The sequence below is a fragment of the Sturnus vulgaris genome, chromosome 28, assembly GCF_052056855.1.
Source record: "Sturnus vulgaris isolate bStuVul1 chromosome 28, bStuVul1.hap1, whole genome shotgun sequence".
In the NCBI taxonomy this organism is placed as follows: domain Eukaryota; kingdom Metazoa; phylum Chordata; class Aves; order Passeriformes; family Sturnidae; genus Sturnus; species Sturnus vulgaris.
The window spans coordinates 479,381-504,520 of record NC_142270.1 but is presented as its reverse complement, the minus strand read 5'-3'; the positions used below and the strand labels follow the sequence as shown (position 1 = coordinate 504,520).

The 25,140-nt window shown below is 57.8% G+C and overlaps 4 protein-coding genes across 6 annotated transcripts in view; 3 read left to right on the top strand and 1 right to left on the bottom strand.

Annotated features, from left to right (window-relative positions):
- Positions 1-4,047, bottom strand: part of LOC106862399 (hexokinase-2) — a 35,367-nt gene extending 31,320 nt beyond the window's left edge. Inside the window, exons 1-2 of the mRNA XM_088180071.1 lie at positions 3,863-4,047; positions 1,745-2,906 (exon numbers count right to left, since the gene is read on the bottom strand). Of these exons, the coding sequence (XP_088036197.1) occupies positions 1,745-1,870 (126 nt within the window). The 5' untranslated portion in view covers positions 1,871-2,906; positions 3,863-4,047. The remainder of the gene's footprint in view (positions 1-1,744; positions 2,907-3,862) is intronic.
- Positions 4,048-6,999: 2,952 nt separating this feature from the next.
- Positions 7,000-10,275, top strand: FIGLA (folliculogenesis specific bHLH transcription factor). Its single transcript, XM_088179859.1, has 3 exons — positions 7,000-7,788; positions 8,651-8,794; positions 10,153-10,275. Exons 1-3 carry the CDS (start codon positions 7,459-7,461, stop codon positions 10,273-10,275), a joined length of 597 nt encoding a protein of 198 aa, XP_088035985.1. The 5' UTR covers positions 7,000-7,458.
- A 356-nt stretch (positions 10,276-10,631) lies between these two features.
- On the top strand, positions 10,632-21,457 carry ADD2 (adducin 2). 3 transcript variants are annotated; one of them, XM_088180072.1, is made up of 15 exons: positions 10,632-10,653; positions 11,844-12,018; positions 12,460-12,598; positions 13,187-13,338; positions 14,348-14,428; positions 14,499-14,648; positions 15,222-15,365; positions 15,447-15,545; positions 15,719-15,898; positions 15,993-16,250; positions 16,923-17,042; positions 17,129-17,218; positions 17,731-17,881; positions 17,968-18,057; positions 18,872-21,457. In XM_088180072.1, exons 2-15 carry the CDS (start codon positions 11,845-11,847, stop codon positions 19,168-19,170), a joined length of 2,127 nt encoding a protein of 708 aa, XP_088036198.1. In that variant the 5' UTR covers positions 10,632-10,653; position 11,844; the 3' UTR covers positions 19,171-21,457. The 3 variants fall into 3 exon arrangements, with proteins under 3 accessions (XP_088036198.1, XP_014746846.2, XP_088036199.1); XM_014891360.2 differs by lacking the exon at positions 10,632-10,653 and having other exon boundaries at positions 11,810-12,018; XM_088180073.1 differs by lacking the exon at positions 10,632-10,653 and having other exon boundaries at positions 11,831-12,018; positions 12,383-12,598.
- A 667-nt stretch (positions 21,458-22,124) lies between these two features.
- SNRNP27 (small nuclear ribonucleoprotein U4/U6.U5 subunit 27) lies at positions 22,125-24,652 on the top strand. Its single transcript, XM_014891364.2, has 6 exons — positions 22,125-22,340; positions 22,985-23,105; positions 23,359-23,468; positions 23,598-23,677; positions 23,771-23,835; positions 24,348-24,652. Exons 1-6 carry the CDS (start codon positions 22,304-22,306, stop codon positions 24,400-24,402), a joined length of 468 nt encoding a protein of 155 aa, XP_014746850.1. The 5' UTR covers positions 22,125-22,303; the 3' UTR covers positions 24,403-24,652.
- The last annotated feature ends 488 nt before the right edge of the window (positions 24,653-25,140 follow it).

Genomic DNA, 25,140 nt, shown 5'->3' with positions numbered 1-25,140 from the left:
GTGATGACCGTCCTGAAGTGGTGCTGGCCACCCTCCATTAGTGACAGTCACTCTCTATCAGTGACAACCATCCACTTCCAGTGATGGTCACCATTCCTTGTTTGTGGCCACCACCCCTTTGTGGTGGCCACTCTCCACTGGTGATAGTGACCCTCAACCTTGGATCATCCCCACCTCCAAGGAGACCCCTCTGCCTAGGGGGATTTTGTAGTGGGACACTCCACACTGGCACATCCCATTTTCCCCCTCCACTCCCAGTTCCTGCCTTGCATGTCCTGTTGCCGCCTCCCGAACACCACACCATGAAGATGGCATTGGCCTGACCAGACCGCCCTCAGGGCAGTGCCAGCTCATCCAGCTGTACAGGAGCCCGCCAGCTCCATCAAACATCTCCTGATACATTGGGTGCTTCACAGGATCAGCCCCGTGACAACACAGGGAGAGGAGATGTCTGGCCCCTTCCATTCCCAGGAGCCACACTGTCCCCAAAATCCCAGGAAGGTCCCAAAAGTCCCAGTCCAGTACCCAAAGCCTGGATGCTGGAGCTGGCAGGAGTTTTGTCAGGAAGGAAGGTGTCCCCAAAAGCCAGCATGGCTAAATACAGGGAGAGCCAAGGACCATCCTGTGTCCCAGAGGGGCTGTGCCAGGTGCCACAAGACCTGGCACAGCTCCGAGGTCAAAAGTCCAGGTCAGGACACAGGACCCTGAGTCACTCTGCCCTGGCATGAGCAACTCCCGCGTGCAGCACTTTCCCAATCCCAGCGGAAAGGGGAGGTTTCTCCTGTGTCCCTGGGGCACTTTCCGTGGGCACTGCCACATCCCATGGCGTGGGACACGCCACGTCCCTAATGCCACCAAACTGGAGCACAGGACTGGGCAGAGAATGCTCAGTGCCAAGGGTTTTTCCCTCGCTTCTGGCCAGGGGACACCCATCCTTTCTCCCAGTGCTGTGGGTGTGGGCAAGCTGCATCCTGGGGTCTCATGGCAGTGGGATAACCACCCCAATGGTCTCATGCCACAGCCACATCCAGCTTGCCCCAACTCCATGAAATCCTTCCCACCCGATTGGAGCAAATTGCCCGAAACTCAGATTTGAGGAAGACACAGGTGTACAGCTGTGACAGAATCCCACCCTGCAGTCCTGGCAAAATCACGTGCGGATGGAGGTGCCTGCCAGCCCATCCTCGGGGTCTGGGTGAGGCACAGGGAAGAAGTGGCAATGGGCTGGGAGCCACCTCCTGTCCCTCCAAAATTCCAGCCCAAAGCCATGGCACTGCTGGAGTCAGAGAAGGACCGAAACCCCCAGGTTCCCCAAGTCCAGAACGATTCCTAAGTCCAGCCCAGAGCTCTCTCTGAGATACAGGAGTAGAGTAAAGCTGGGCTCTCCCGGGATCCTTGCTCATCACAGGCAGCATCTCCCTCACTCCCTGACAGAATGATCACAGCTCAAAGACCCAGTCACACGTATTTCCACCAATTCACTCTGACAAGCAGAAAACCACCCCAAATATTACATCACACCTTGCTCCAACATCACTCCACCTGGTCGAGGCCGGAGATTTGAGAAACAACTCCCCCCTCCACCCTGCCATCAATTATTCCCCAGCACCCATCCCGTGATCCCTTGACACCCAAAACTGCTCCCCTTTCACCCCTTTGTGCTGCATCCGTCGCAGATCCTCATCCAGGTACAAGCAGTACAAACTCCCTCACTATCCTGAACCCAGGGCGAAAATCCCCTTACCTGGGTGAAGCTTTCATTGTCCATCCCGTTCTCCGCGGATGCCATCCTTGGAGCATCCACGATGGTTTGCTGAGGCAGAGACTGAGACCTCGGCGCGCCGAGCTGGTTCTGGGAGGGCTTTATCATCTCTGATCCCTGCGGAGGAAGGCCCTGCGTGCCAGCGCCGAGGTCATTGGCTGGGCACTGCGCGGATGAAGACGGGATTTGAGCAGCAGCGGTTTAGTCCCGGAGCCTTGGGATGCCAGTGACGGAGCTGTCTGGGTAGAGATGCTCTCTGGAGGGTTTGGGCTCCTCCTGTCCCACACTGACAGCCCCACGGAGCACCACTCTGCTCCGGACACCTCCGCTCCAGACCTCTTGTCACGGCAATAAGGAGCAGCCAAATCATGGGTCAGCCCCGCATTGCTCTGTCCCTGTGGGGGTGACCTGGCTTGCCCCCAGCCCGAATTGCAGTGCAGAGAAATTTACTGAGGAATTCTCTCTCCTTTCTCCCAGAGAGAGAAAATAAAATGGAAAAGCCCCCGCTGAGGTGGGATGGATGTGTTCAGAGGGGCTGGGAGCCCTGAGGCGGAATGAGGCCGGACGGCCCCAAGCCTGCTGGAGACACATCATGCGTGTGCAAATGTGTGTTGCGTGCGAGGGCACACGTGGGACAGGGACACGTGGCCTCCCACATGGATCTGACCCGGCAAAGGGCTTAATTGGGATCTGCAGCATCTGCCATGGCAGCAGCGGCGGTTCCTGTGCTTAGGAGGAGCTTTGAGAGTCCTGGAGAATTCCAAAACCCCGGATGGGGGATAAAAGAGGGGGGAAAGAGCTCCCTGGCTCCTCCCCCAGCCCGTGGCTCCGTGGGTCCATCCCTACGTGACAGTGGGCACGCAGGGCCCCTCTCCCTGCTGCTGGAGGGGAGCTGCCATGCAAAGAGGGTTAAGGTTGATTCATTTATTAATTCTAACGGAGATTATTCAGCTCTGAGGCACCAGCAGCCAGTGCTGGAGGGTTGCCTGGGATGGGAAGGGCAGGAATTGATGTCAGAGAGGAGAAGGATGGAGCTGCAGCTCTAGGTTTTCCCATCACAGAGAGAGATGGGCAGACAGAAGGGATAAAGCTCGGATCTGGGACCAGCAGGCTCCAGGCTGGATTTAGGCACCACCTGGATGGGCTAAAGGTTAAGACCAGATCTAAATTTTCATCCAGGTGCTGAGCTCAGCCCCAGCCCTTGGTCAGATGCTGTGTGAGCTGGCAGGGCATGGCAGAGCTGAGCTTCAGCCTTGGTCCCATCCCTGTCCTCATCCCTGCCCCTGTTCCCATCGTGATCCCTGTCCTTATCTCATCTCTCCCCCAATCCCTGTCCCAATCCCATGTCCATCCTCATCCCTGCCCTGTACCCATCTCCATCTTGATCCCTGCCCTGTCCCCATCTCCATCTTGATCCCCATCCCCATTTCAAATCTGCTCCCATTCCTATCCCTGCCACCATCTTTATCTTGGTTACTGTTCCCACTTCAACCCCATCTTGATCCCTGTCCCCCTCCCATCCCATCCCATCCCATCCCATCCCATCCCATCCCATCCCATCCCATCCCATCCCATCCCATCCCCTCCCCTCCCCTCCCCTCCCGTCCCATTCCCATCCCATCCCACCCCCATAGCTGACACCATCCATGTCGACATCCTGGTCCCCATCTCATTCCCAAACCCTTCTCCATCCCTGTGACAATCCCCATCTCAATCCTAGTCCCTATCTTGTTACTTTACTCATCCCTGACTCCACCCCATCTTGGTTCTTGTTCCCATTTTCATCCCCATTCTGTCTCCATTCCCATCCCTAACCCTGACACAATCCCTGTCCCCATCCTGGTCCTCTGCCATCTCCATAGCCACCCTCATCCCTGTCCCTGTCCTCATCCCTATCCCCATCCTCATTCCCATCCATTCCTCTCGCCATCTCTGTCCTGATCCCTGTCCCATCCCCATCCCTTACACCGTCCTGATTCCTCTCCCATCTCATCCCTTTCCTGTCCCAGCCCCTGTCCCATCCCATCCCATCCCATCCCATCCCATCCCATCCCATCCCATCCCATCGGCACATGGCCATGGTGATAGCCCAGGACTCACCCAGACCCTGGGACAGTCAGACCCCCACCTCCGAGCTGTCCCCGCATCCACCTGCCTCACGACGGGCTTTTGGCAGCGCCTTCATCCAATGGAAACTTCTTTTATATCCAAAAATTCCTCTTTTCTCGGACGGAGAAAACTCCGGCTGCTCCAGGCTGGGATCATCGCTCTGCCGCCCACAGCTCGCACAAAGGCTCCTTCACCCGGGACGGACAGAGCCACCTTTGTTCATCCCACTCCGACCGCGGCCGGCAGGGCAGGAACGGCAGCAGCCCTCCGGCTCTGAATCCACTTCCCGGGAATCTCCAGGAATGAGAAAATCAGTGAACCGCGAGCGCCGGGTGGTGGGAGATGAGCGCTGGGGGCATCGCTGCTTGTCCCGGATTTACTCCCTCCCACCAATCCCAGTAGGATTTTAGTTATTATTTGGATTTAAGCAAGCCAGGATTGTTTCATGTCCCCCTGGAATGATGGGTAGGGTTGAGGGGATCCAAGCGATGCCGAACCCCACAGCCCCGCTGGCCCTGCCCAAATCCTCGCCATGCCAATAAATACCTTTATTGTGTCCCCCGCTTCTAGGATAATCCAGGCACAGCGGGGGTGAGACCTGTCCCTTCCCAGTACGGGACCCCCGGGAATCTCGGTGGGTGGCCGGGACAATTCCCACCCCCAGCGCCGCACTTCCTGCTCTTCATCACAAAAGGGGGACAAATAACCCCTTGATAAGAAGGGGTGGAGGAGTGAGTGCCTGGGACGCAGCAGGATGGCAATACCCCCTGGGATACCCCATGGATGTCCCCCAAGATGTCCCTCGGACGGAACCTACCCAGCCGCACATCCTACAGCATCAATCGCAGGGCTGGATTTAGGGGCAAACGCAGCCTCTGGAATTCCCTCCCAAATATCCTCTCCAGCTTCTGTGTGAGCTGGGAAAACTGAGGCAGGAGAGATCTCTCTGTATCACATCAGAACCCCGGGATATTGGGCAAAGACAAGGCACTTGGGAGGTGTGGTCCTGATGTCACCAGCAGCACCGACAGCAGCAGAAGAGAGGATTTCATGACTTTAGTGACAGGATAAAAGTTTTCCAGGGACCTCCCTGCCCACATGGATGCCTGCTCTCCTGCATTTCCCTGCCCCGGCAGCTGCAAGCCCATCCCTGGGCACCCAGAACCCTCTGGAAACGGAATGGGCATCCTGGTGCCAAGCCAGGCTCGACCCTTGGAGAGCTCAGGGAACAGGTCATGAACGATGCCAGATTGCAGAGTGCATGCCAGCAGAACAGCTATCCTGGGATGTATTTGGCAGCACGAGGAGGAGGAGGAGGATGGAGAGGTGGAAGTGGCCACAGGCATTGCCACATCTCCATAAACCATAAATATTGGAATATTCTGTTTCCACTCTCTCCACCTACGGGCACCACGAGGCTGGCACGAGGCTGGCAGCTCCGGCAGGCACCGGACACTCCCGAGACGTTTGGGACCGTGCCAGGAAAGACTGGATTTAATCCCATGCCAACAGCTGCCTCGGGCCCAGATTAGTCCTGGCACCATCCCCCTTCCCTGACCTTCCCCGACCTTCCCCGGCCACTCCAGCACGGTAACTGGAAACCCACGGGTCATGTTTCCAGTCTCGATATCAAACGTCAGATCCTCGATGGATCATTGGCGTTGGGGTGGGTGGGATGGGGGGTGGAGACACTTGAATTTAGGGAGCATCCTGGGATGGAGGGTTGGGATCTGCCTCCATCTCTATCCGTGCTCAGAGAGGGAAAACTGAGCCTGGAGGGTAGGAAAACAGCATTCCAAATGGGCGTTCCCAAGACAGCAACCTTGGTGTTGCTGGGATGGGGTTTCACAGGAGTTCAGCCTTTTCCAAGCTCCCATCCCTAACTGGGACCCCTCATCACCCTGCCCCCTTATGACTGTCACCCTAAAAAAACACACCCTAAAAAAACAACTGAAAAAAGAGGTCTCTAATAACAGTGACCCCAAAAAATAGTGACCCCCCCAAGTGGGCCCTAACAACTGCGGCCCCTTAAAATCATGATCCCTAATAACCCCAAATGCTAATTATTGTAATCCCTAAAAGTGTGTCCCCCATGACCTCAAATCCTATTAACCATGACCCCCAATAACTGTGTCCCCTGAGAACCCCAAATCCTAATAACTGTGACCCCTAAAATGAGGTCACTCATAACTGTGACCCCCAAACACCCTGACCTCCAATGACTGTGACCCCAAATAACCATGACACGCCCCCAAAACTGTGCCTCCAATAACCCCAATCCCTTCCCCACTGGCTCCTCTCATTTCCCCTCAGGGCACAACCCCTGCAAACCCCATTTCCACCAGCCCCTTCTCCACCCCCCACCCTTCATTTTCCCCTCAATATTTAATCCCTCTCCGTTGAACTTGGAGCATTTCCCAGCTTTTCCCAACACAGAGAAGGAACAAACCCCAGGTGAGGGGTTCAACCCCCCACCCAGATACTCCCAGTGGTGAACTCAGGTGAGCAGCTGGGCACAGACCCATTTTTGGGGTGACTTTACACCTCCCTGCCCTCAGATTAATTTGTCAGATACCAGAATTATGACCAGATCGGGGCAAGAATAATGAGATTATCCAGAGCCTGCTGCGGGATAGGAAAGCTCATTACGGAGCATTAAAGAGAAGAAAATTGGTTTTTCTAAGTTCTTAGAAAAACCTCAATTAACTTCGAGGTGCCTCTCATTTTAGGGTTTCTTTAGCGTTTGCTCTGCACCCTCACTCTCCTTACGGACACAGAAGGGACTTCCAGGATCCCGGGGCAGCTGGGCATGGTTTCCAGCCCCTGCAGGTGCTTCCAGGTTTTGGGGAAACTGAGGCAGGGCAGCCCCAACCCTGCATAGGGAACGTGTCCATGCCCCATACACACTTCAGAGCACCCGCTAGAGCCCCCAGATCCCCCAGGAAAACCAGGATGAGCCCCTTGAAGAGCTTTTCCCCATGAAAACACCAGAAGGTAGGGGAAATCCATGCCGGTGGTGGGACTGGGATGAGGTTCCCCCCATGGTGGATAACACGAAGTGACCTGACTTTTTTTTGGAGGAAAAGGGGAGGTTTTACCTTTTTTTTTTTTACCCCAGCCTCTCTGAGTTTTGCAGCATGTAGGGGACTAACACTGCCACCTACCGAGCCAGGCCTCGTGTCATTGAACCTCGCATTTCTGTTTTCCCCACCCAAAAGCGCTTCCCACGTTTTTAGGAACAGACGAGGCCTCTCAAACCCACTCTCCTCTCTGGAGTGAATCCCATCGGTGCCAGGCCCCCAAAAATCTCTCAGGGTGGTTTTGGGGGTGCGTTTTTTGGGCTCGGGGCTTTGTGATACCGGGTAGGGATAGCAAATGGGAACAACTGAGGAACAAAAAGGGATCAGAATTTTGGGGTGACAGGATGGGATAGTGGGTGAGGAAACTGAGGCACAGCCAGAGCTTGTCAGGCCCAGATGGGTCCCACCTGTGCCTCGTTCGGTGCCGGGTATTTAAGGCCCTTTTTCATCAACTTCCTCCCCTTCTGAGAGTCAGCTCAGCAGGTGCAGCTTTGGTCCTTCCGTGGGATGGGGGAGTCTAGCAGAGCTGGGGGGTGGCCGGAGGCCCTGGAACCCTCGGGGGTCCCGGAGCCCTCAGAGATCTTGGGGATCTCAGAGCCCCCAGGGGTCTTGCAATCCTCGGGGGTCCCAGATTCCCTGGGGTTCTTGGGGATCCTGCAGCCCACGCCGCCCCCCGAGGTTCTGGAGGGGCTCCTGAGCCAGCGCTTCGGGCCCCTGCCCAGGCCGGCCACCATTGCCCGCCTGCGGCGCGGCCCCGACGGGGACTACGAGCCCACCGGGGACCCCACGGAGGTGATGGAGCGGCGGCAGGCAGCCAATGCCAAGGAGAGGGAGAGGGTGAGCGACCCCAAAAATCTCCTGAACCCCCAAATCACACCCGGGGGGCTGCTCTGGGTGGGGACACCGGCAGTGCCACCACAGGGGTGGTCCAGGGGGGACTTTGCATTTGAGGGCCTCATTTAATCCTGGCGGGGGGACCCAGTTGAATTTTAGGCGGGCCTGATTTAATCCTGTGTTGGTCAATTTAGTCCCCGTTAAATTTTAAGAGGGGTAAATTTAATTCTGAGGAGCCCAGTTTGATCCTGGGGAAGAGGGGCTTGGTTTAATGGAGTGAAGTCTGGCTTAATCCTGGAGAAACCCCAGGTTAACCCTGAGATCCCAATTTAATTCTGGAGGGGTTGGTTTAATCCCAAATACCCAAATTTAATTCCATGTGGTCCAATTTAATCCTGGAAGAGGCTAGTTTAATCCTGGTAAACCCAGTTAAATCTAGGAGGTGCCAGTTTCATTCTAGATGGGGCAGAGTTAAATTCTGAGGTCCTAGTTTAACTCTGGGAGAGTTTAGTGCTGGTTGGTGAGACCAATTTAATCCTGATTTAAAGGCCCCAGTTTGATTTTTGTGAGGGACCAACTTTAATTCTTGGGGAGCACTTGGATCCTGGTGGGGTTGGTTTAATTCTAGGGGGGATCCCAATTTTGATTGTGGGTGGGTCTGGTTTAATCCTGGTAAAACCCAGTTGAATCCTTGGGGTGGTCCCGGTTTAATCTTGAGAGATCCCAGTCTGATCCTGGGGGAATCCTGGTCTAACTCAGGGCTCTTGGTGTAACCTGGGGGTCTCCCTTTTGGGGTCTCTGACTGGTGTCCCTTTGGGGTCTCCCCATCTCTGACCGGCACCCCCCGGGTCCCTGTGTCCTGCAGATCCGGAATCTCAACAGTGGCTTCTCCCAGCTGCGGACCCTGGTGCCGCTGGTGCCGCGGGACCGCCGGCCCAGCAAGGCGGACACGCTGCGGGCAGCAGCGCAGTACATCCGTCTGCTGCGGGGGGTGCTGCGGGACTGCCAGGTGGGGACCCCACAACTGACCCCAAAACATCCACTGCTTTGGGGCTGCCAGGTGGGGACCCCAAAACATCCACTGCTATGGCACTACCAGGTGGGGGACCTCAAAACTGGCCCCAAACCCCCCTGAAACACCCACTGCTGCGGGACTGCCAGATGGGTACCCCAAAACTGACCCCAAAACCCCACTGCTATGAGGCTGCCAAGTGGGTTCCCAAAACATAATGTGGGTTTCTGGGGGGCTGATGTAGATTTTGTTGCTATTTTTCATCTTGGAATCAATTATTTTTATTCATTACGTTTTTGTGGGGCACCCCAAAACTAATCCCTGGGCTCTGAACCCACTTATAATTGGAATTTGGGGGGGCTGAGGAGGGAGTGCCTGGTTGTGGATGGGTACATGGAGGGGGGACAGATTTCTTCCAGTTTCTTCTGATTTTTTAGTTTGGAATTCAGTTTATGATTAACAATAAATAAAATTATTGGGAGAGGACATCCCAAAACTGACCCTCCCTTTCCAAGCTCCCCTGTAATGTTGGGGTTTGGGGAGGCTCATGGGATTTTTCTTGCTATTTTTCAGCTTGTAATTAATTTAATAATCAAAGTTAAATTGAATTATTATTTGAGGAGGGATCTTAAAGCTGACCCCCACCTCTGGGGACCCCCTATAAAGTGGGCTTTAGGGGATTTTTATTCTTATTTTTCAGGTTGGAATTAATTTAAAAATAAATCGAATTATTATAGAGGGTAAGCCCCAAAACTGACCCACAACCCCCCTATAATGTAGGGGCTTGGGGGCCTGATGCGGATTTTCCTGCTTGAGGTTTTTGAGGTTGGAATTAATTTAGTAATTAAATTGATTTATTCCGGGGGGGAGTTTATTACTGGGGGGCCATCGCCCAATTCTAGTATGTATTTTTAATTTCCCTTTTCCCAGGAACTCAGCACTGAGCAGGAGTTGGGGGACACTGCAGGGGTGTCCCTGGGGGGCTTCCTGAGACCTGGCCTGCCAGTGCCCCCCATGCCCGTGGGGACCTCCCCTCCTGTCCCCCCACCCTGAGGCACTGCTGCAGGGGGGGCGGAACGGTGGGACGGTGAGTGGGGGGCAGAGCACCTTGGGGGGCACCCTGGGAATTTTGGGGAGCACCTGGATGGGGGTGGATCAGCTCGGGGGAGGCACCTGGAGGGGGGACAGAGCACCTTGGGGGAACCTGGGGGGGGATACCCGTGGAGTCCGGACTTAGAGGAGCATCTGGGTAATAGCAACATAAACAAGGGAGGCTCTAAATCACCTTTTCCACAAAAATATTCCAAAGGTGAGAAAAACCTTTGGAAAAACCTATTTTTCTCTCTTTTTTTAAGGTTTTTCCTGACATCTCTAAAAATCCGAGGGAAACGGGTGGACTCTCCCCCGACGTCCAAGTTCAAGGCTCCAGCCCCCATTTTTGGGGTCACGCTCCTGTCCTGGAGCCCTACACCTCATGAATCCCGCACCCCAAAATTGGAGGGGCGGGGTGTCTGTCACCCCTAAAACGCTGAAGTTAGGGGGGGACGTGCAGAGCTGTAATTAATTGCTTTATGAAATTGTAATTAGTAATTAGCTGCTCCTCCCACGCTCCCCCAGGTAAGGGTTTATTAACGATTGATAATGTAAACCAAATTAATCGGACAATAAAAAGAGATTGTAGGAGCGTCAGCGCTGGGTTTGAGGGTCCCCCTCTTGTTTATTTGCAGGGATTGAGTTCCCGGGGGGGTGCGGGGGGGAGGGCGGGGCGGGGGGAGGTGCGGGGACACGCGTGGTGTGTCGGGGGGGGGTGGGGGGCGGCCCTTTGTCAGGATGCTCTGAGGAGGAGGAGGAGGAAGGTGGGTGATGGCAGCAGCCCCCGGCCGCAGCATCCCTCGGGGGGGAGGGGGGATTTGAGGTGGGTGGATTTGGGGAGCTGGGTGATCCCCTCTTTTCCTCCCCCCACCCCCAGCTGGCTGCATGCAGGTGTGGGGGGCTGCATCCCATCCTTCCCCCTTTCCCAGGCCTTCATCCCTCGGTGGTACCCGAGCCCATCCCTTCCCCATGCCCACCCCCGGGGGGGGGGGGGGGGGGCGATGCTGCGGCCCCCCCGGTCCATCCCGGTTTTCGCTCTCCTCCCCCCCCGGCCCTGCGGCTGCCGCAGCGGCGCTGGGCGCGGCGCTGGGCGGAGGCGGGGGGGGGGGGGGGGGGATGCTGGGAGGGGGAAACGTTGGGGGTCCCGGCCCAGCCCCCTGGAGACGCCCCCCGCCTTCTTCTGGAGCCGCTCGAGCCCTGCGGCCGGGGGTCAGCGGGGCCCCCCTGGATTTATCCCGACCAAGGCCCCCACTGCCCGGTGAGCCAGGTGTGCTCTAAGCATCAAAATCTGGGCGTCCCCTTCTGCCCTGAGCGAGGGCGGGACTGGAGGTCACCCCCGTGATTTGGGGGAGCAGCCCCATCCAGTGTTTTGGGGGTGCCCTGGGTTGGGGGGCCCTTGACAGAAGCATCATCACAGCGCTCGGTGACAGTGACTTGGAGGAGAGGGGAGGGTCCCTTTAGGGTCCTTTTGGGGGCCGGGGGGGAGGCGGGGAACCCCCCCCGCCTCCCATTTGCGGCGGCAGCGCGGCGCCGAGCCCCCAATAGCGGTTGACCCCAATTCGGGACTGGGGTCGTGGGGGAGCGCTCATGGGTGCGCTGAGCTGTGCCCGTTCTCAGCCCCCATCCCTGCACTGAGCCGTGTCCGTTCTCAGCTCTCATTTGTGCACTGAGCTGTACCCGTTCTCAGCCCCCATCCCTGCGCTGAGCTGTGCCCATTCTCGGCTGTGCCGTACCCAGAGCGGTGATGTGACCCAGCCTGGGCAGTGCTGCCAGCGGGAGACTCCCCCTACGGTCCCGCCCCGAGTGTCCCCAACCTGTCCCCTCGTCCCCGCAAGGCGCCGCGCAGGGCGGGGGCCCCCTGGCCTTATCTACCGGGCACAGCTGCGCGGTGTTTTCGGTGCTTTTTCCCCAATCTGTACTTCGGGGGTGACGCCGCGTGTCCGCGCATCCCCAGGATGAGCACGGCCGCCAGCCCCGAGCCCCTGCCCGAGCTCCCTGCCCCCGGCCCCCGCTGCCCCCCGCAGGAGGACCCCGAGTTCCTGCGGGCGCGGAGCGGGGCCGGGGACCTGCGCCAGGACTTCAACCTCATGGAGCAGAAGAAGCGGGTGACAATGATCCTGCAGAGCCCGGTGAGCTCCCAGCCTCACGCTGGCCCTGTGTCCCCAACCTCCGTCCCTCCTGTTCCCAACCCCCTCCCACCTGTCCCCAAACCCTGTCCTTCGTGTCCCCAACCTCTTCCTTTACATCCCCCAGCCCCTCCCTCCTGGCCCAAAGCCGGTCCCTCCTGTCACCAACCCCAGCCTTCTTGTCCCTGGCCTCATCCCTCCTGTCTCCAAACTAATAGATGTCACCACATGGTGGTGCATGTCCCCACCTGGTAATGTCACTGCCACCACGGTGCTGCTGTCTCTGAGCTGCTAGTGCCACTGTGCCAGCAAGCCAGAGGTGTCACTGACACCAAGATGGTAATGCCACCATCGCCATGCCACCAAGCCAGCTGTGCTGCCACTTGCCCCGATGTCCCCAACGGTGCCACCCACCCCGTTGTCGCCTTATCCCCTGTGCTGCAGTCCTTCCGGGAGGAGCTGGAGAGCCTGATCCAGGAGCAGATGAAGAAGGGGAACAACTCATCGCACGTGTGGGCACTGCGGCAGATCGCCGACTTCATGGCCACCACATCCCCTGCTGCCCTGCCCACCTCCCCCATGGGTATGTGGGGCAGGGGACACGGTGGTTTGGGGATGCTCATGAAGGGTTTAATTGAGGGAGATGGGGTGGAAAAAGCCCCCAAACCTTGGGGGACACCAAATCTTTGCAATCTTGGACTCTCCAAACCTCTGGGGCCACAAAAACCTTCAGGGCCTTCACAGGCATCAAATGCTTTGGGACCACCAAACCTTTGGGACCTTGAAGACTCCAGAAAACTTTGGGGTCGTTATATCCTTGAGACCTTGGGGGCCCCTAAACTTTTGAGATCTTGGGGACTCCCAAACCTTTGGAATTATCAACTCTTTGGGATCTTGGGGTGCCACCAAACCCCTGAGATTCCCCTGAACTCTTTGAGGAACCACCAAATCTTTGAGGCCATCAAAACTGGGGAACCACCAAACCTTTGAGGCCTTGGGGGCCCCAAAACTTTTGGGGCCACCAAACCTTGATGTCCAGCAAACCTTTGGATCCACAAAACCATGACAGCCACCAAACCCATTCTCATAACCCTCTGCCCTCCTGTCCCTGGTGAACCCCCACCGTGATTTGGGGGGATCCCGCCACTGATGGGGGATCCCCGATGCCCAGGGCTGGCGTCAGTCACCCCCATCAATGACCTGCACGGGACAGAGGGGCCGGCACTGGCCAAGGGTGAGCGGCTGATGCGCTGCAAGGTGGGCAGCATCCATCGGCTGCTGGACCTGTACGGCTGGGCACAGCTGGGACATGCCGCCGTCACTGTGAGTGCCCCAAAACCGGGATGGGGGGGCCTGGGATTGCCTTGGGGAGATTTGGGTGATTAGGGGGCTTTTGGTACCTGCTGGACCTGTACAGGTTGGGCACAATGGGGACACACCACCACCACCATGAGCACCCCAAAAACAGCACAGTGGGAATAGGAGGCCTGGAAAGAATTTCAAGAGTATTCAGGATTGCTCTGAGGGGATTTAAAGGGGTTTGGTGTGTTTTTTGGGGGGGAAGGGAGTTGGGACTTGCTGGACCTGTACAGATGGGCACAGATGGGGCACATCATGTCACTGTAAGCACCTCAAAACCCCATGGGGGATCTGGATTTTGCGGGAGTTGGAAGAGGTTTGGGGTTGTTTGAGGGGGATGTAGGGAGAATTTCAGTTATTTTGGGGGGATTTGGTGTTGTTTGGGGGGCTTGGGCCTGCTGGACGAACAGCTGGGCACAGCTAGGGCACACCATCAGCACCCCAAAACCTGTACAGGGGGACAGGAGGGTTGGGGGTGTTTTGGGCTTGAGGGGGAGTTGAGGGAGTTTGTTGAGGAGATTATGTTGTGTTTTGAGGGGTGGGGTTTTGGGTGGATTTTGGATTGGGGGTGGCCGTTTTGGGGTTTTCTGGGGGGAGTGGGAGGTTTTGGATGGTTGAGATTTGGGGAGTTGTAGGAATTTGGATTTTTGGTGGGATTTTGGGGGGTTTGGTGGATTTTGGAAGGATGGAAGATGTTGGATTCTTAGAGGGATGTTGGTGATCTGGGGGATTTTGGACATTTGAGGTGGGTTGGGATTTTAAGGGATGGTGGGTTGTTATTTTGGAGGCGAGTTTGTTGGGGCTGGAGGTTTTGAGGTTGTTTTGGGGTTCCTTCAGATGCTGGTTTGGGGTGAGTTTCAGAGGTTTTGTAATTTTGTAATGGCTTAGGGGTGATCAGAGAGGTGAGAGGGTTTTGAGGGGGTGTTTATTTGGGGACTTTTTGAGCGTGTTTCTCATCCCACTCTGTCCCCAGCTGCGGGTCAGCAAGGAGCAGGAACACTTCTTGGTGGCCCCGCAGGGGCTGGCATGCAGCGAGGTGACAGCAGCCAGCCTGGTGAGCCCTCCGACTCCCACCCCAGGGCTGCCTGGTGGGGAGCACCCCCCTGAGCCCCTTGTGCCCCCAGGTGAAGGTGAACGTGCTGGGGGCCGTGGTGGAGCAGGGCAGCACTGGCTTCGCGCCTGATGCCCGCAGCTTCAGCCTGCATGCCGCGATCTACGCCGCGCGCCCTGACATCCGCTGCATCGTGCGGCTGCACACCCCTGCTGCTGCTGCTGTATGGGCTGGGGGAGATGGGGGCTTTTGGAGGAAGTTGGGTTTGGCGGGATTTGGGGGGATTGGGAGGTATGGGAACTTGGGGGAGATGGGGGAGGTTGAGTTTGGGAGGGATTTGGAAGGGTGTTTTGGAGGGGTTGAGGGGTTTGGGAGGACAAGGGGGTCTTGGAGGTTTGGAGGAGCTGAGAAGGACTTGGGTTCATTGGGAGCTTGGAGGAATTTGGAGGCATTGGGAGACTTTGGGAGGCAACACGAAGTGTTGGGGTGATTGGGATGATGGGGGGTTCTGGGTGTTGGGGTTCTTTGGGGGCAGTTCGTTTTGGGGGAGATTTTGGAGTTTGGGAGGTGGAGAGTTTGGGGGAATTTAGGAAGTTGGTTATGGAGGGATTTGGGGCGGTTGGAAATTTTTGGGGAGATTTTTTGAGAAGATTATGGGATTTTTGGAAAGGAGTTTGGGAAGCGTTGGGAAGTTGTGGAAGAGTTGGGGGTTTTTTGTAGGGGTGGGCTTTTTTGGGGGCTGTTGGTGGTTTTGGGGGTGTTCCTTGGCCCCTGCCCTGTTCTCCCCCATGCCCAGGTGTCGGCCATGCGCTGCGGGCTTCTGCCTATATCCCGTGCTGCTCTTCTCCTGGGGGACATCGCCTACTTCGACTTCCGTGGGGAGGTGGAGGATGAGGCCGATCGTGTGGAGCTCCAGAAGTGCCTCGGGCCCACCTGCAAGGTGAGGGGACACCTGGGGGGACACTGGGGTCACCCTTCCATCCCCTGCCCACCCTGCTGACATCCTGTGTGGGCGCTGCAGATCCTGGTGCTGCGGAACCACGGGGTGCTGGCGTTGGGGGACACGGCCGAGGAGGCTTTTTACAGCATCTTCCACCTGCAGGCGGCCTGCGAGGTCCAGGTGAGTGCGGGGTGACTGGAGAGCTGCGGATGGGCCCAGCAACTGCAGGAGCATGCACTGAGCTGTGCCCGGTCTCAGCCCCATCGCTCCCCCGTGTGCCAGCACTGGCTCCAAGGCTGGCTGTAGGGCTGTTCCCCAGTGTCCCTGGCTCAGTGGTGTCCGGTGCCCCGCAGGTGTCAGCGCTGGCGAGCGCAGGCGGCACAGAGAACCTGATAGTGCTGGAGCGGGCACAGCAGCGCGTGCCCCACGGCCTGGGTGCCGTGCGCCACGCCGGCACCACCTTCGGGCCCCTGCACAAGAGCCGCCTGGGCGAGCATGAGTTCGAGGCCCTCATGAGGATGTTGGACAACCTGGTGAGTGCCAAAATCCACTCAACCCGCCCCAGAACGCACTCCAACCCCTGGGTTTGTCCCTGTGTGCCTGACTCCCCACTCTGTGCTCTTCCAGGGATACCGCACAGGCTACACATACCGCTACCCCTTCGTGCAGGAGAAGAGCAAGCCCAAGAGCGACGTGCTGATCCCCGCCACCGTGACAGCCTTTGTGTTCGAGGAGGAGCCTGCCGGGACCCCTGCCCTGCGCCAGCACGCACAGAAGCAGCAGAAGGAGAAGACGAGGTGGCTCAACACCCCCAACACCTACACCAGGGTCAACCTGGCCGAAGAGTCGCAGGGCAGCACCGGCAGCCAGAGGTCGAAGACCACGGTGAGGGGCAGATGGGGCAGACAGGGTTTTGGGGATCCACAACCAGGGAGGTGGAGGGTGTCCTGGTTATAGATCCTGCTAAAATCTGTGGTGTAGAGAGCCCTAGGGACCACCTTCATCCTGTAAAAAAGATTATTTTGAAATCCCATCACCCCACTCTAGTGGGGTCAAGTGCCATCAGCTTCATTGCCGTCTCCCTCTATGCAAGATACATTTACTGGGGACTCGCTTTATTATCAGGATCTCCCCTCTAAATAAGATGTATTTATTGCAGTCTCCCCTCTATGCAAGATGTGTTGTCTGGGGCCTCCCCACATTTATCAGGGTCTCCCCTCTACATAAATTGCTTTTATTTGGGTCTCCCCTTTATGGGGGTTGCCCTTCTACACAAGACCTATTTATAAGGGTCTCCCCTCTATTTTTGGGGTCTCTCCTCCATTGAAGACATGTTTATCAAGGTCTCCCCTCTACACAAGATGGTTTTTTTGGGGGTCTTCCTCTGTTGTTGGGGTCCTCCTTCTATGTATGAGGCATTTAGTCAGGTCTTCTTTCTATGCAAAGAGTGTTTATTGGGGTCTCCCTGCATTTATGGTGTTTCTCCTCTACCACTGGGGTTTTCCCTTCTATCATTGGGATCTCCCACTTCCCAAAACACCTTTCCTGGGTTTCCAGTGGCTGCGAGCAGACGAGGTGGAGAAGGGCAGCAGTGGGACCCCCATCCGCATCGAGAACCCCAACCAGTTTGTGCCGCTCTACACAGACCCGCAGGAGGTGCTGGAGATGCGCAACAAGGTGGGGTGGGTTGGGGGACTGGGAGGTCTTGGGGTGCTGGGGTGGCTTATCCTTGGAGAGGGATTTATCCCTGTCCTCACCCACAGATCCGGGAGCAAAACCGCCAGGATGTGAAGTCGGCCGGGCCCCAGTCGCAGCTACTGGCCAGTGTGATCGCCGAGACCAGCCGCAGCCCTGTATGGCACTCGTGTCACCCCATGTCATCTATGTCCCCAGCCCTGCATCCCCAGCCCTGTCCAGAGCCCATGTCACCCCCATGTCCCCAGCCCCCGTTCACAGCCCATGTCACCCTGTGTCACCCCCATGTCCCCAGTCACAGCTGCTGACTGTCTTTGCTGGGACCAGACACAGTCCTGTCCCCCGTGTCACTCCATGTCCCCACTATATCCCCAGGCCAATATCACCCATGTCACCTCTTGTCCCAAGCTCCACATCACCCCACATACCCAGCCCCAAGTCCCCCTTCCCAGAGCACCCGCCCTTCCCTGGTTCCCCAGCATTCCGCAGGTCCTCTGAGGGCAGAGGGGACCCTGCTCAGAGCAGGGGACACTGCTCCAATGGGGTTGACACTGCTTGGGGTGGGTATGTTGACACAGTTCCAGAGGGTGTGACACCACTCTGGAGGGGTGACATCTCTCCGGGGAGGTTGACACTGCTCCAGGGGAGTGACTCTGGAAGTCTGTTTCAGTCCACCGAGAGCCACCTGGGGGATGCAGAGGCCAAGGAGGGCCAAGAAGAGGCTCCCCCCGAGCCAGAGCCCCCCAACCCCTTCAGCCAGCTCACGGACCAGGAGCTGGAGGAGTACAAGCAGGAGGTGGAGAGGAAGAAGCGCCTAGAAGGTAGGAGAGACACCCCAAAGCCCCCAGACATCCCCAAACATGCTGGAACTGAGGGGACCCGGGGCCAGCGTCTCTCTCTGTGACAGGTGAGAAGGATGCGGCAGCAGAGGAGAGTGGGGCTCCCCCACCAGAGCCACCCCCACCAGAGCCCCTGGCGCCTGCAGAGCCCACGGAGGGTGAGTGGGGTGACAAGCACCCCAAAACGAGGGGTGGGGTCCCAGTGAGCAGCAGGAGCGGGGGGACAAGAGCGGCTGTGGCCAAACCGCACTGAGACACAGCTCGCTGTCACCTCGTGTCCCCCTGCCTGTCCCGGGGGGCCCCGCTCCAGAGGGGCCAAGCAACGATGGGGATTCACGGCAGGAGGATGTGGGTGTCTGCCAGGGGCTTTGTGGACACCCCTGTCCCCCATCCCAACCCTCACACTCCGGCGGGTGTGATGTTCCCATTGTTCTGATCCACAGCGGGTGCTGGGGTGTGGCTCGGGGCTGCTGGCTCTGCCATGGTGTCTCGTGGTGTCTGTCTGTCTGTCTGTCTGTCTCCACAACGTCTCCTTTCTCTTTCCTCCCCGTGTGCCTGTCACCCAAGGAGTTATCCCTGAATCCCTGGCGCCGTAGTAAGTACGGAGAGGCCACCCCAGACGAGGGACACGGGCTTGGGGGGATCTTCAGTCTCCATGGCCCACTCCAGCCCCACTCGGGGGAAATCCCTTAGGAAATCCCATGGGGAATCCCTCCTTGTTGCTTCCTGCTTTTCCTGCTGCCTCCTCCCGGCTCTCCATCCCACATTGCTTGTCCCGCAGGGAGGGGGTGGCTCAGGGAACTGGTGCCTGTGGCAGGACAGGATCAAACCCCAACGTTCTCCACTCATGGAGGCCAAATCCTGCTCCTGCCCAGGCCCCACTGGACATTTTGGGGGATAAACCCCCCCCCCCCCCCCCCCGCAACACCAGTGCTGCTGCCCCAATTCCCTGTTCCCTCTCCTCTTCTCAAGGTGACAAGAAGGACAATGGCGGCCAAGCCCCCCCTGATTCCACTGCCAAGAAAGAGCCACCAGCGGTGGTGAATGGGAAGGATGAAGAGCAAAGCACTGAGGAAAACCTTGGAAAAGGGGGGACAGACCGGACAACTACCAACATTGACCAGGATGCACCTAAGGAGAAGGAGACAGTGACCAGCAACCCCGTGTCCCCCGACGGTTCACCCTCCAAATCACCCTCCAAAAAGAAGAAGAAATTCCGGACCCCATCTTTCCTGAAAAAAGGCAAAAAGAAGGAAAAGATTGAATCCTGAGTGTCGCAAGGCCTGGCACGTGGCCATCCCGGGGATCCCCAGGATCTCTGAGACCGGGACCACCTGGGCAGGGGCAGCTCCTGCCTCGTGCGTCTGGCCGAGGCGTGGCCCAAAACCCCTGTAACCAGCTGTTTTCTGGGTCCTCCCGGCACAAGGCACCTCATCTCCCTTGTTACCCGCCTCTGGAGGTGGTCACCGAGCTTAGAGAGACTGTGGTCCCCGCTTGGGGAAATTTCCGCTGCATCTCCCTCCTGCCTTTCGTTCCTGGGCTCCGGCCCCTTCCCACCATGGGCCGAGGGTTGAATTTTCTCCACCAGAGCCCAGATCTGCTTGATTTGAGTAAGAAAAGGGTGTTTTGTGGTTATTTTCTTCACCTTCTGTTTCAAGCTCTGCTGGAATGGCGCTGGCTTCATCTCCAGGGAAAATTGTTCATCGCTTCGCCAGGAGAACGGGATTGAGCTGAAGCTGGGGGATTGCTATTCCTGAAGGAGAAGCTGAGGTTTTTCCTTCCCGGATTGCAATCTTCCTCTCCTTGGGCAAAAGAACCACTTCATCCCCTTCTCCTGGTACTCTCACCCTGTGTTTTCCCCACCCAAGGAAGAGCAGCAGGATTTCCCACCACTGGAAAGGTCCCCACCTCACTGCACGACCCACACCTGGGAAAATAGGGAAAAACAACCTCTGGGAATTGTCTGTGTTACTTAAAACTGAGCAAAACTCACTCACTAAGTGCTACTTCGAGATGAACACACGCTGCCAATTCCCGCCAGCCTCCGCTCCCAGTGATGCCGTCCACATCGGATCCCTGCTTTTCCCAGCTCTGGATTCCCAGCACAAGTTCAATCCTTCCTGGCGTTCCCTTCCCTCCCAGCGTTACACCCTCCTGGCCAACCCCTTCCCAGGAAGAGGCCCAGCCATGCCCATGTTCCCCACAGCCATTCCAACACTGGGATTTGGGGATAAATCAACAAGATCGGCCTCCCCTCCCCACAATTTCCTGGGGTTACCCTGAGCCTTCCTGTATCCATGGAGGCCTGTCCAGGAGATCTGGAATGCCTCAGAACCCCCTGTTTGGGATTCCCTCACCCCAGCAGGATTTTCCTACGTGCCATCACTGTGGTTTCAAACCTTTTCACAGCTGTGAGAGAGCTCATGGGGGTTGGATCCCCTCTGGAAGAGCAGGCAGCCCATGGAATGCGGGGTGCAGGCAGGGATTGCAGTGCAGGAAACAGTAGAGAGACCCCAGACAGGGATCTTGCCAGAGCCCCATGGCAAACCTGAGCCTGGATTTTGGGAAGAGCCTTTGCCCAGTGTCCCCCCACAGGTCTCCATCCCACTCCCGCAGGATGGAGGGCACCAAAGAGACACTCTGAGCCCATAACCCCCTCTGCTCCCCCAGCCTTGTCACTGGGGAGGCTGTTCCTCACTGCCACTGATTTTAAGGCTCTTTGAGGCCATTTTTGTCCCTGGGCTTGTTCCCCCTGGGTGAGCCAGGGCAGCAGAGCCTGCAGAGACAGATGTGTCATCTTCCTGGGGTAGCACTGTCAAGACCTGGGGGCAATTCCTGAATGACAGCACTGCCAAGCCCCCAGCCCAACATGGGGGACCCCCGGGGGTTTTGTCCCTCTGTTGTCCCTGAAGGTCTGTCCCCAGGGCCTTTGTAACCCCTTTTTTCCCCAAGGGTTTGTCCATGGGGGCTCTGTTACCGTTTTTTCCTTGGGGTCTGTCGCCAGGGCCTTTGTCACCTCTTTTTCCAAGGGCCACTGGCTTTGTAGGGGACCCTGAGATTGACTTCCCCTCCATGAAATTGTGGGGAGTTTCAGGTAGAAAGGGACAAAGGCTCCAGTGCCACCATCATCACCATGATGAGGGTCCTGGCTGCATAGCTGGAAGGAAACAGCCAAGATCACATCAAGGACCACCCTTGGGGTAATTCCCCCATCCCACCTCCCTGCCTCTGCCTCCCTTCACTCCAGCAAGGCTCAAGGTAGGGGTCTCTCCAGGGGAAAGCAGGGAGGGGGCAAATCCCTGATCCGGAGCCTCCATCCACAGCTCCGCTGCAAAACAAAGGCTGATTCCATGCAGGCAGCGGGGAAGGACGAGTCCAGCTGGACTCATCACCCCTCCACCCACCTGGGGCTGCCCAGAGAGGCCCCAGTGACGGAGCAGGTGTTGAGCCCCCGGAACGCCACCAGGAGGAGGCTGGGGTGTGGCACATCCCTGTGTCTGACAATCGCGGCCAGGAGCTCGTGGAACGCCGGTGTAAATAAAAACCCCGTGTTTGGCACCCGGCAGTGCTCGGAGACTGAGGGGCAAAGGGTGTGGATGGAATAGGATGGGAATGGGGATGGGATGGGATGGGAATGAGAATGGGGCTGGGAAGGGGATGGAATGGGATTGGAATGAAGCTGGAGCTGGGGAGGGGATGGGATGAGAATGGGGATAGGGCTGGAGCTGGGGCTTGGAGTGGCGTGGCGTAGCATGGCGCTGGTGGTGAGAATGGGCCAGGGATGGGGCTCAGGGGGAGGATGGCATGGTGTCATGGTGCAGGAATGGGACTCCCCGATTCAGTGCCCTCACTGAAGACAGCCCGGAGCCGCTGGCCCGTGTGCCGGACACGACGAAGGTTTTAGCAGCTTCGCAGAGAAGTCCTTCCCGAACCCCCACTACGGAACCCAGGCACAGCCGCAGGACGCTCGGACTCCAGGCTGGGCCGGGCGAGCCCCGGCTGAAAACGCGCCGGGCCCCCACCGACCCGCACCTGCCTGCGTGAACCCGGGGGTCAGAACCGAGAATGCGGCTCCAAGGACCGGGGAAGGGACGGGACCGGGGCAGTGACGGGCCGGGCAGGCCGGAACGCGGCACGCCCGCAGAGAGCGGGCAGCGGCCTGCAGAGGGTCATGACTCCGCCTCCCTCCCCTCCTCTTCCTCCCTTTCCCTCCCTCTCCTCCTCTTCCTGCCGCCCTCCTCTCGCACCTCCGGGCTGGGCGGGCTCCCAGGACGAGCGGTGGGACCGGGCCGGTGCGTCCCGATGCAGTGCTGACCAGTCCCCGCAGGCCCGGTCCCCTCAGGCCCGGTCCCCGCTCCGGGCGGCGGCGCCGTGGGAGCAGCAGCGCGGGGCTGAGGGACGGCCATGGGCCGCAGCCGCTCCCGGTCACCGCCGCGGCGGGGTGAGGGGGCACTGGGACACCGGCGGGACCCAGGGAGGGATGGGAACGCCGGGGGAGGTCAGAGGGCACTCGGGGGACGGGACCCGGGGAGATCCAAGTGGAAGGGCCCAGGGGTAGGGGGGAATTGGGACCCTCCCGGGCGGGGAGACGGCGGGGAGGCCCCGGTTCCTCGCTCTGGGGGAGAGCAGAGATATCCTCCTCTTCTTCCTCCTCATCCTTTTTCTTTTCCTTCTTCTTCTCCTCTGCTTCCTTCTCCTCCGCTTCCTTCTTCTTTTCTTTTTCTTCCTCTTCGTCCTCCCCTTTTTCTCTTTCTCCCTCTCCTCATCCTTATATTCTCCTCTCCTTCTCCTCCTCCGCTCCTCCTCCCGCCCCTCTCTACCTTCCTCAGGTTTTGGGGACCATCACCCCTCCTGGCTGATTCCCCCTGGGTGATTCCCCCCCTGGATGATTCCCCCTGTTCCAGGTGGAGGTTGTTTCCTGCTGCTCTTTCACTTCTGGGGGTCCCCAGAGGGGTCCCTGAGCCCAGAACTGTCCTGGAGGTGTGGGAGGGATTGTCCCGGGGTCTCCGTTCGGGAGCTGGGATTTTCTGTGGATTTCCTTTGGGAAGCGGGCAGTGAAGCAGCAGCTGACCCTTCCCCGGGCAGAGCGCCGGCGCTCGCGCTCCACGTCCCGGGACAGGGACAGGCGGCGGCGGGAGCGATCGCGGTCCCGGGACAGGGACAGGAGGAGGAGCCGGTCCCGCTCCCCACACCGGAGACGATCCAGGTGAGGACAGGGACCATGGAGGTGAGGGTGGGGACTTCCCAGGTGAAGGAAGAGACATCTACATGAAGGCAGGGACGATCCAGACGAGGGCAGGGACATTCAGGTGAGAGTAGGGATGATCCAGGTGAGGGGAGAGACTTCCAGGTGAGGGCAGGGACACCAGCGTGGGGTGGGGACAGCTAGGTTAGGGCACCCTGGGTGACAGCGGGAGCTCCAGGTGGGAATTGCAGCCCAACCTTGTGTGCCCCAGCAGGTCCCCACGCCGGCACCGCTCCAGCTCCTCATCACCAGCACGGCCCAAGGAGCGCCGGGATGAGGAGAAGAAGGAGCTCAAGGACTCCAAGAAAGAGCGACAGATCACAGGTGAGGGGGGATTTTCCTCTTGGAACACTCCGAGATGCCCTGTGGGGCTGGACCATCCCAGGGACGCCCCAGGGATTTTTGGGAATCGCATCATCCGTGTTTGCTCAATCCCTGATTTTCTTCCCTCAGAGGAGGATTTGCAGGGCAAGACAGAGGAGGAGATCGAGATGATGAAGATGATGGGTTTTGCCTCTTTTGATACCACCAAGGTGAGCACAAGCCTGAGGTCACTCCAGGGGCTCTGCAGTGTCACCTGCCCTGTTTGAGGATAATCCATGAGATTTTGGGACATCTCTCCTCAGGGGAAGAAGGTGGACGGCGCTGCCAACGCCTATGCCATTAACGTGTCCCAGAAGAGGAAGTACAGGTGTGTCTCCTCTCCTTTGAGATAGAAAGAGGATTTTGTTTTGTGAGGTAACTGTGGCCACTGTCTCACGGTGATCCAGCTTCCAGGCCTGAGAAAAGCTGAAATTTTGTGAGGTTTAGACTCAAAAGCAGAGGTGAGAGTTCTCCAGATCCTCCTGGGAATGGGGAAATCAGGAGGATGAGGAGTGAGGAACATGTTAGGAACAGGTGGGATGTGCCCAGTGAGGCCTGGACAGGATCGGAGCAGCAGGAAGCGACACTGTTCACCTGGTTTGTTCCTGAAAAATACCCAGTTTGTCAATTCTGCTCCCTTTCTGATGGGAACCTGAGATCCTCACACAACCCAGCCTCTGGAGCAGCTCCTCGCTAGGAGCCTTCCTGCCTTTTTTTTTTGTCAAATTCATGGGGAATTGGGTTCCCTGTGGCCACTGAGCCCTGTTCCCAGCCTCCCCCGGATATTTTTGTCCCCTTTTCTATGGATCCGGGACTGACTCTGGCTCCCTCCTTGCCCAGGCAATACATGAACAGAAAAGGAGGATTCAACAGGCCCCTGGATTTCATCGCCTGATGCTGAGAGACGACTCCCACCACTGAAGGATTTCGCTTCCCTGCACTCTTCTGGGTGGCTCCAGTGCTGGATTCCAGTGGAATTTGGGTTATTCCCAACAAATCCCACAGCCAGAGCCGCCATGAGTTTCCATTTCTCAGATTTTTGTCATTATTTTTGTCACAACAAAGGTCAGTTTCTGGCTGGGATTTTGCTGTGTTTTCCCTGGTCTTGGTTTGTTTCCCTGTTAATAAAACCCCAGATGATTTTTTTTTCTTCTATTTTTTGTCATTCAGAGATAAAGCAGGGCCTCTATTCCCCCTCCCACAAATCTTTGGAATTTATACAAATCATCTCAATCCGGTGGGACCCCATTTGAGCCCTGTGCTGAAACCAAAGGTGCTCGACAGTGAGGGTCTTTCTTTCTCCCTCAACCCCACCTGATTATCACTTTAGGGTTGGGAGGCCCCCCCATCACCTGCCCCCGTGGGAGCAATGGGATCTGGGGTGCTCCCAGTTCTCAGAGGGGCTTTGGGTGCTCTGAGCCTTGCCTCTCTCTGGAGGCGGTTCCTAATTTGGGGGGCCCAAGGTGCTCGCTGCAGTGGGACAGAGGGGGACCTTCCCGGGGGTGTCACTGCCCTGGCGTGGGGGTCCCCTCACAAGGAGGGCAGCTGCTTGGTGGGGGGGGGGGTGGGGATCCTGTCTCTGTGGGGGTGTCTGTCCCTGTCCGGGGGGTTCCCATTCTGGGGCCTCTGTCCC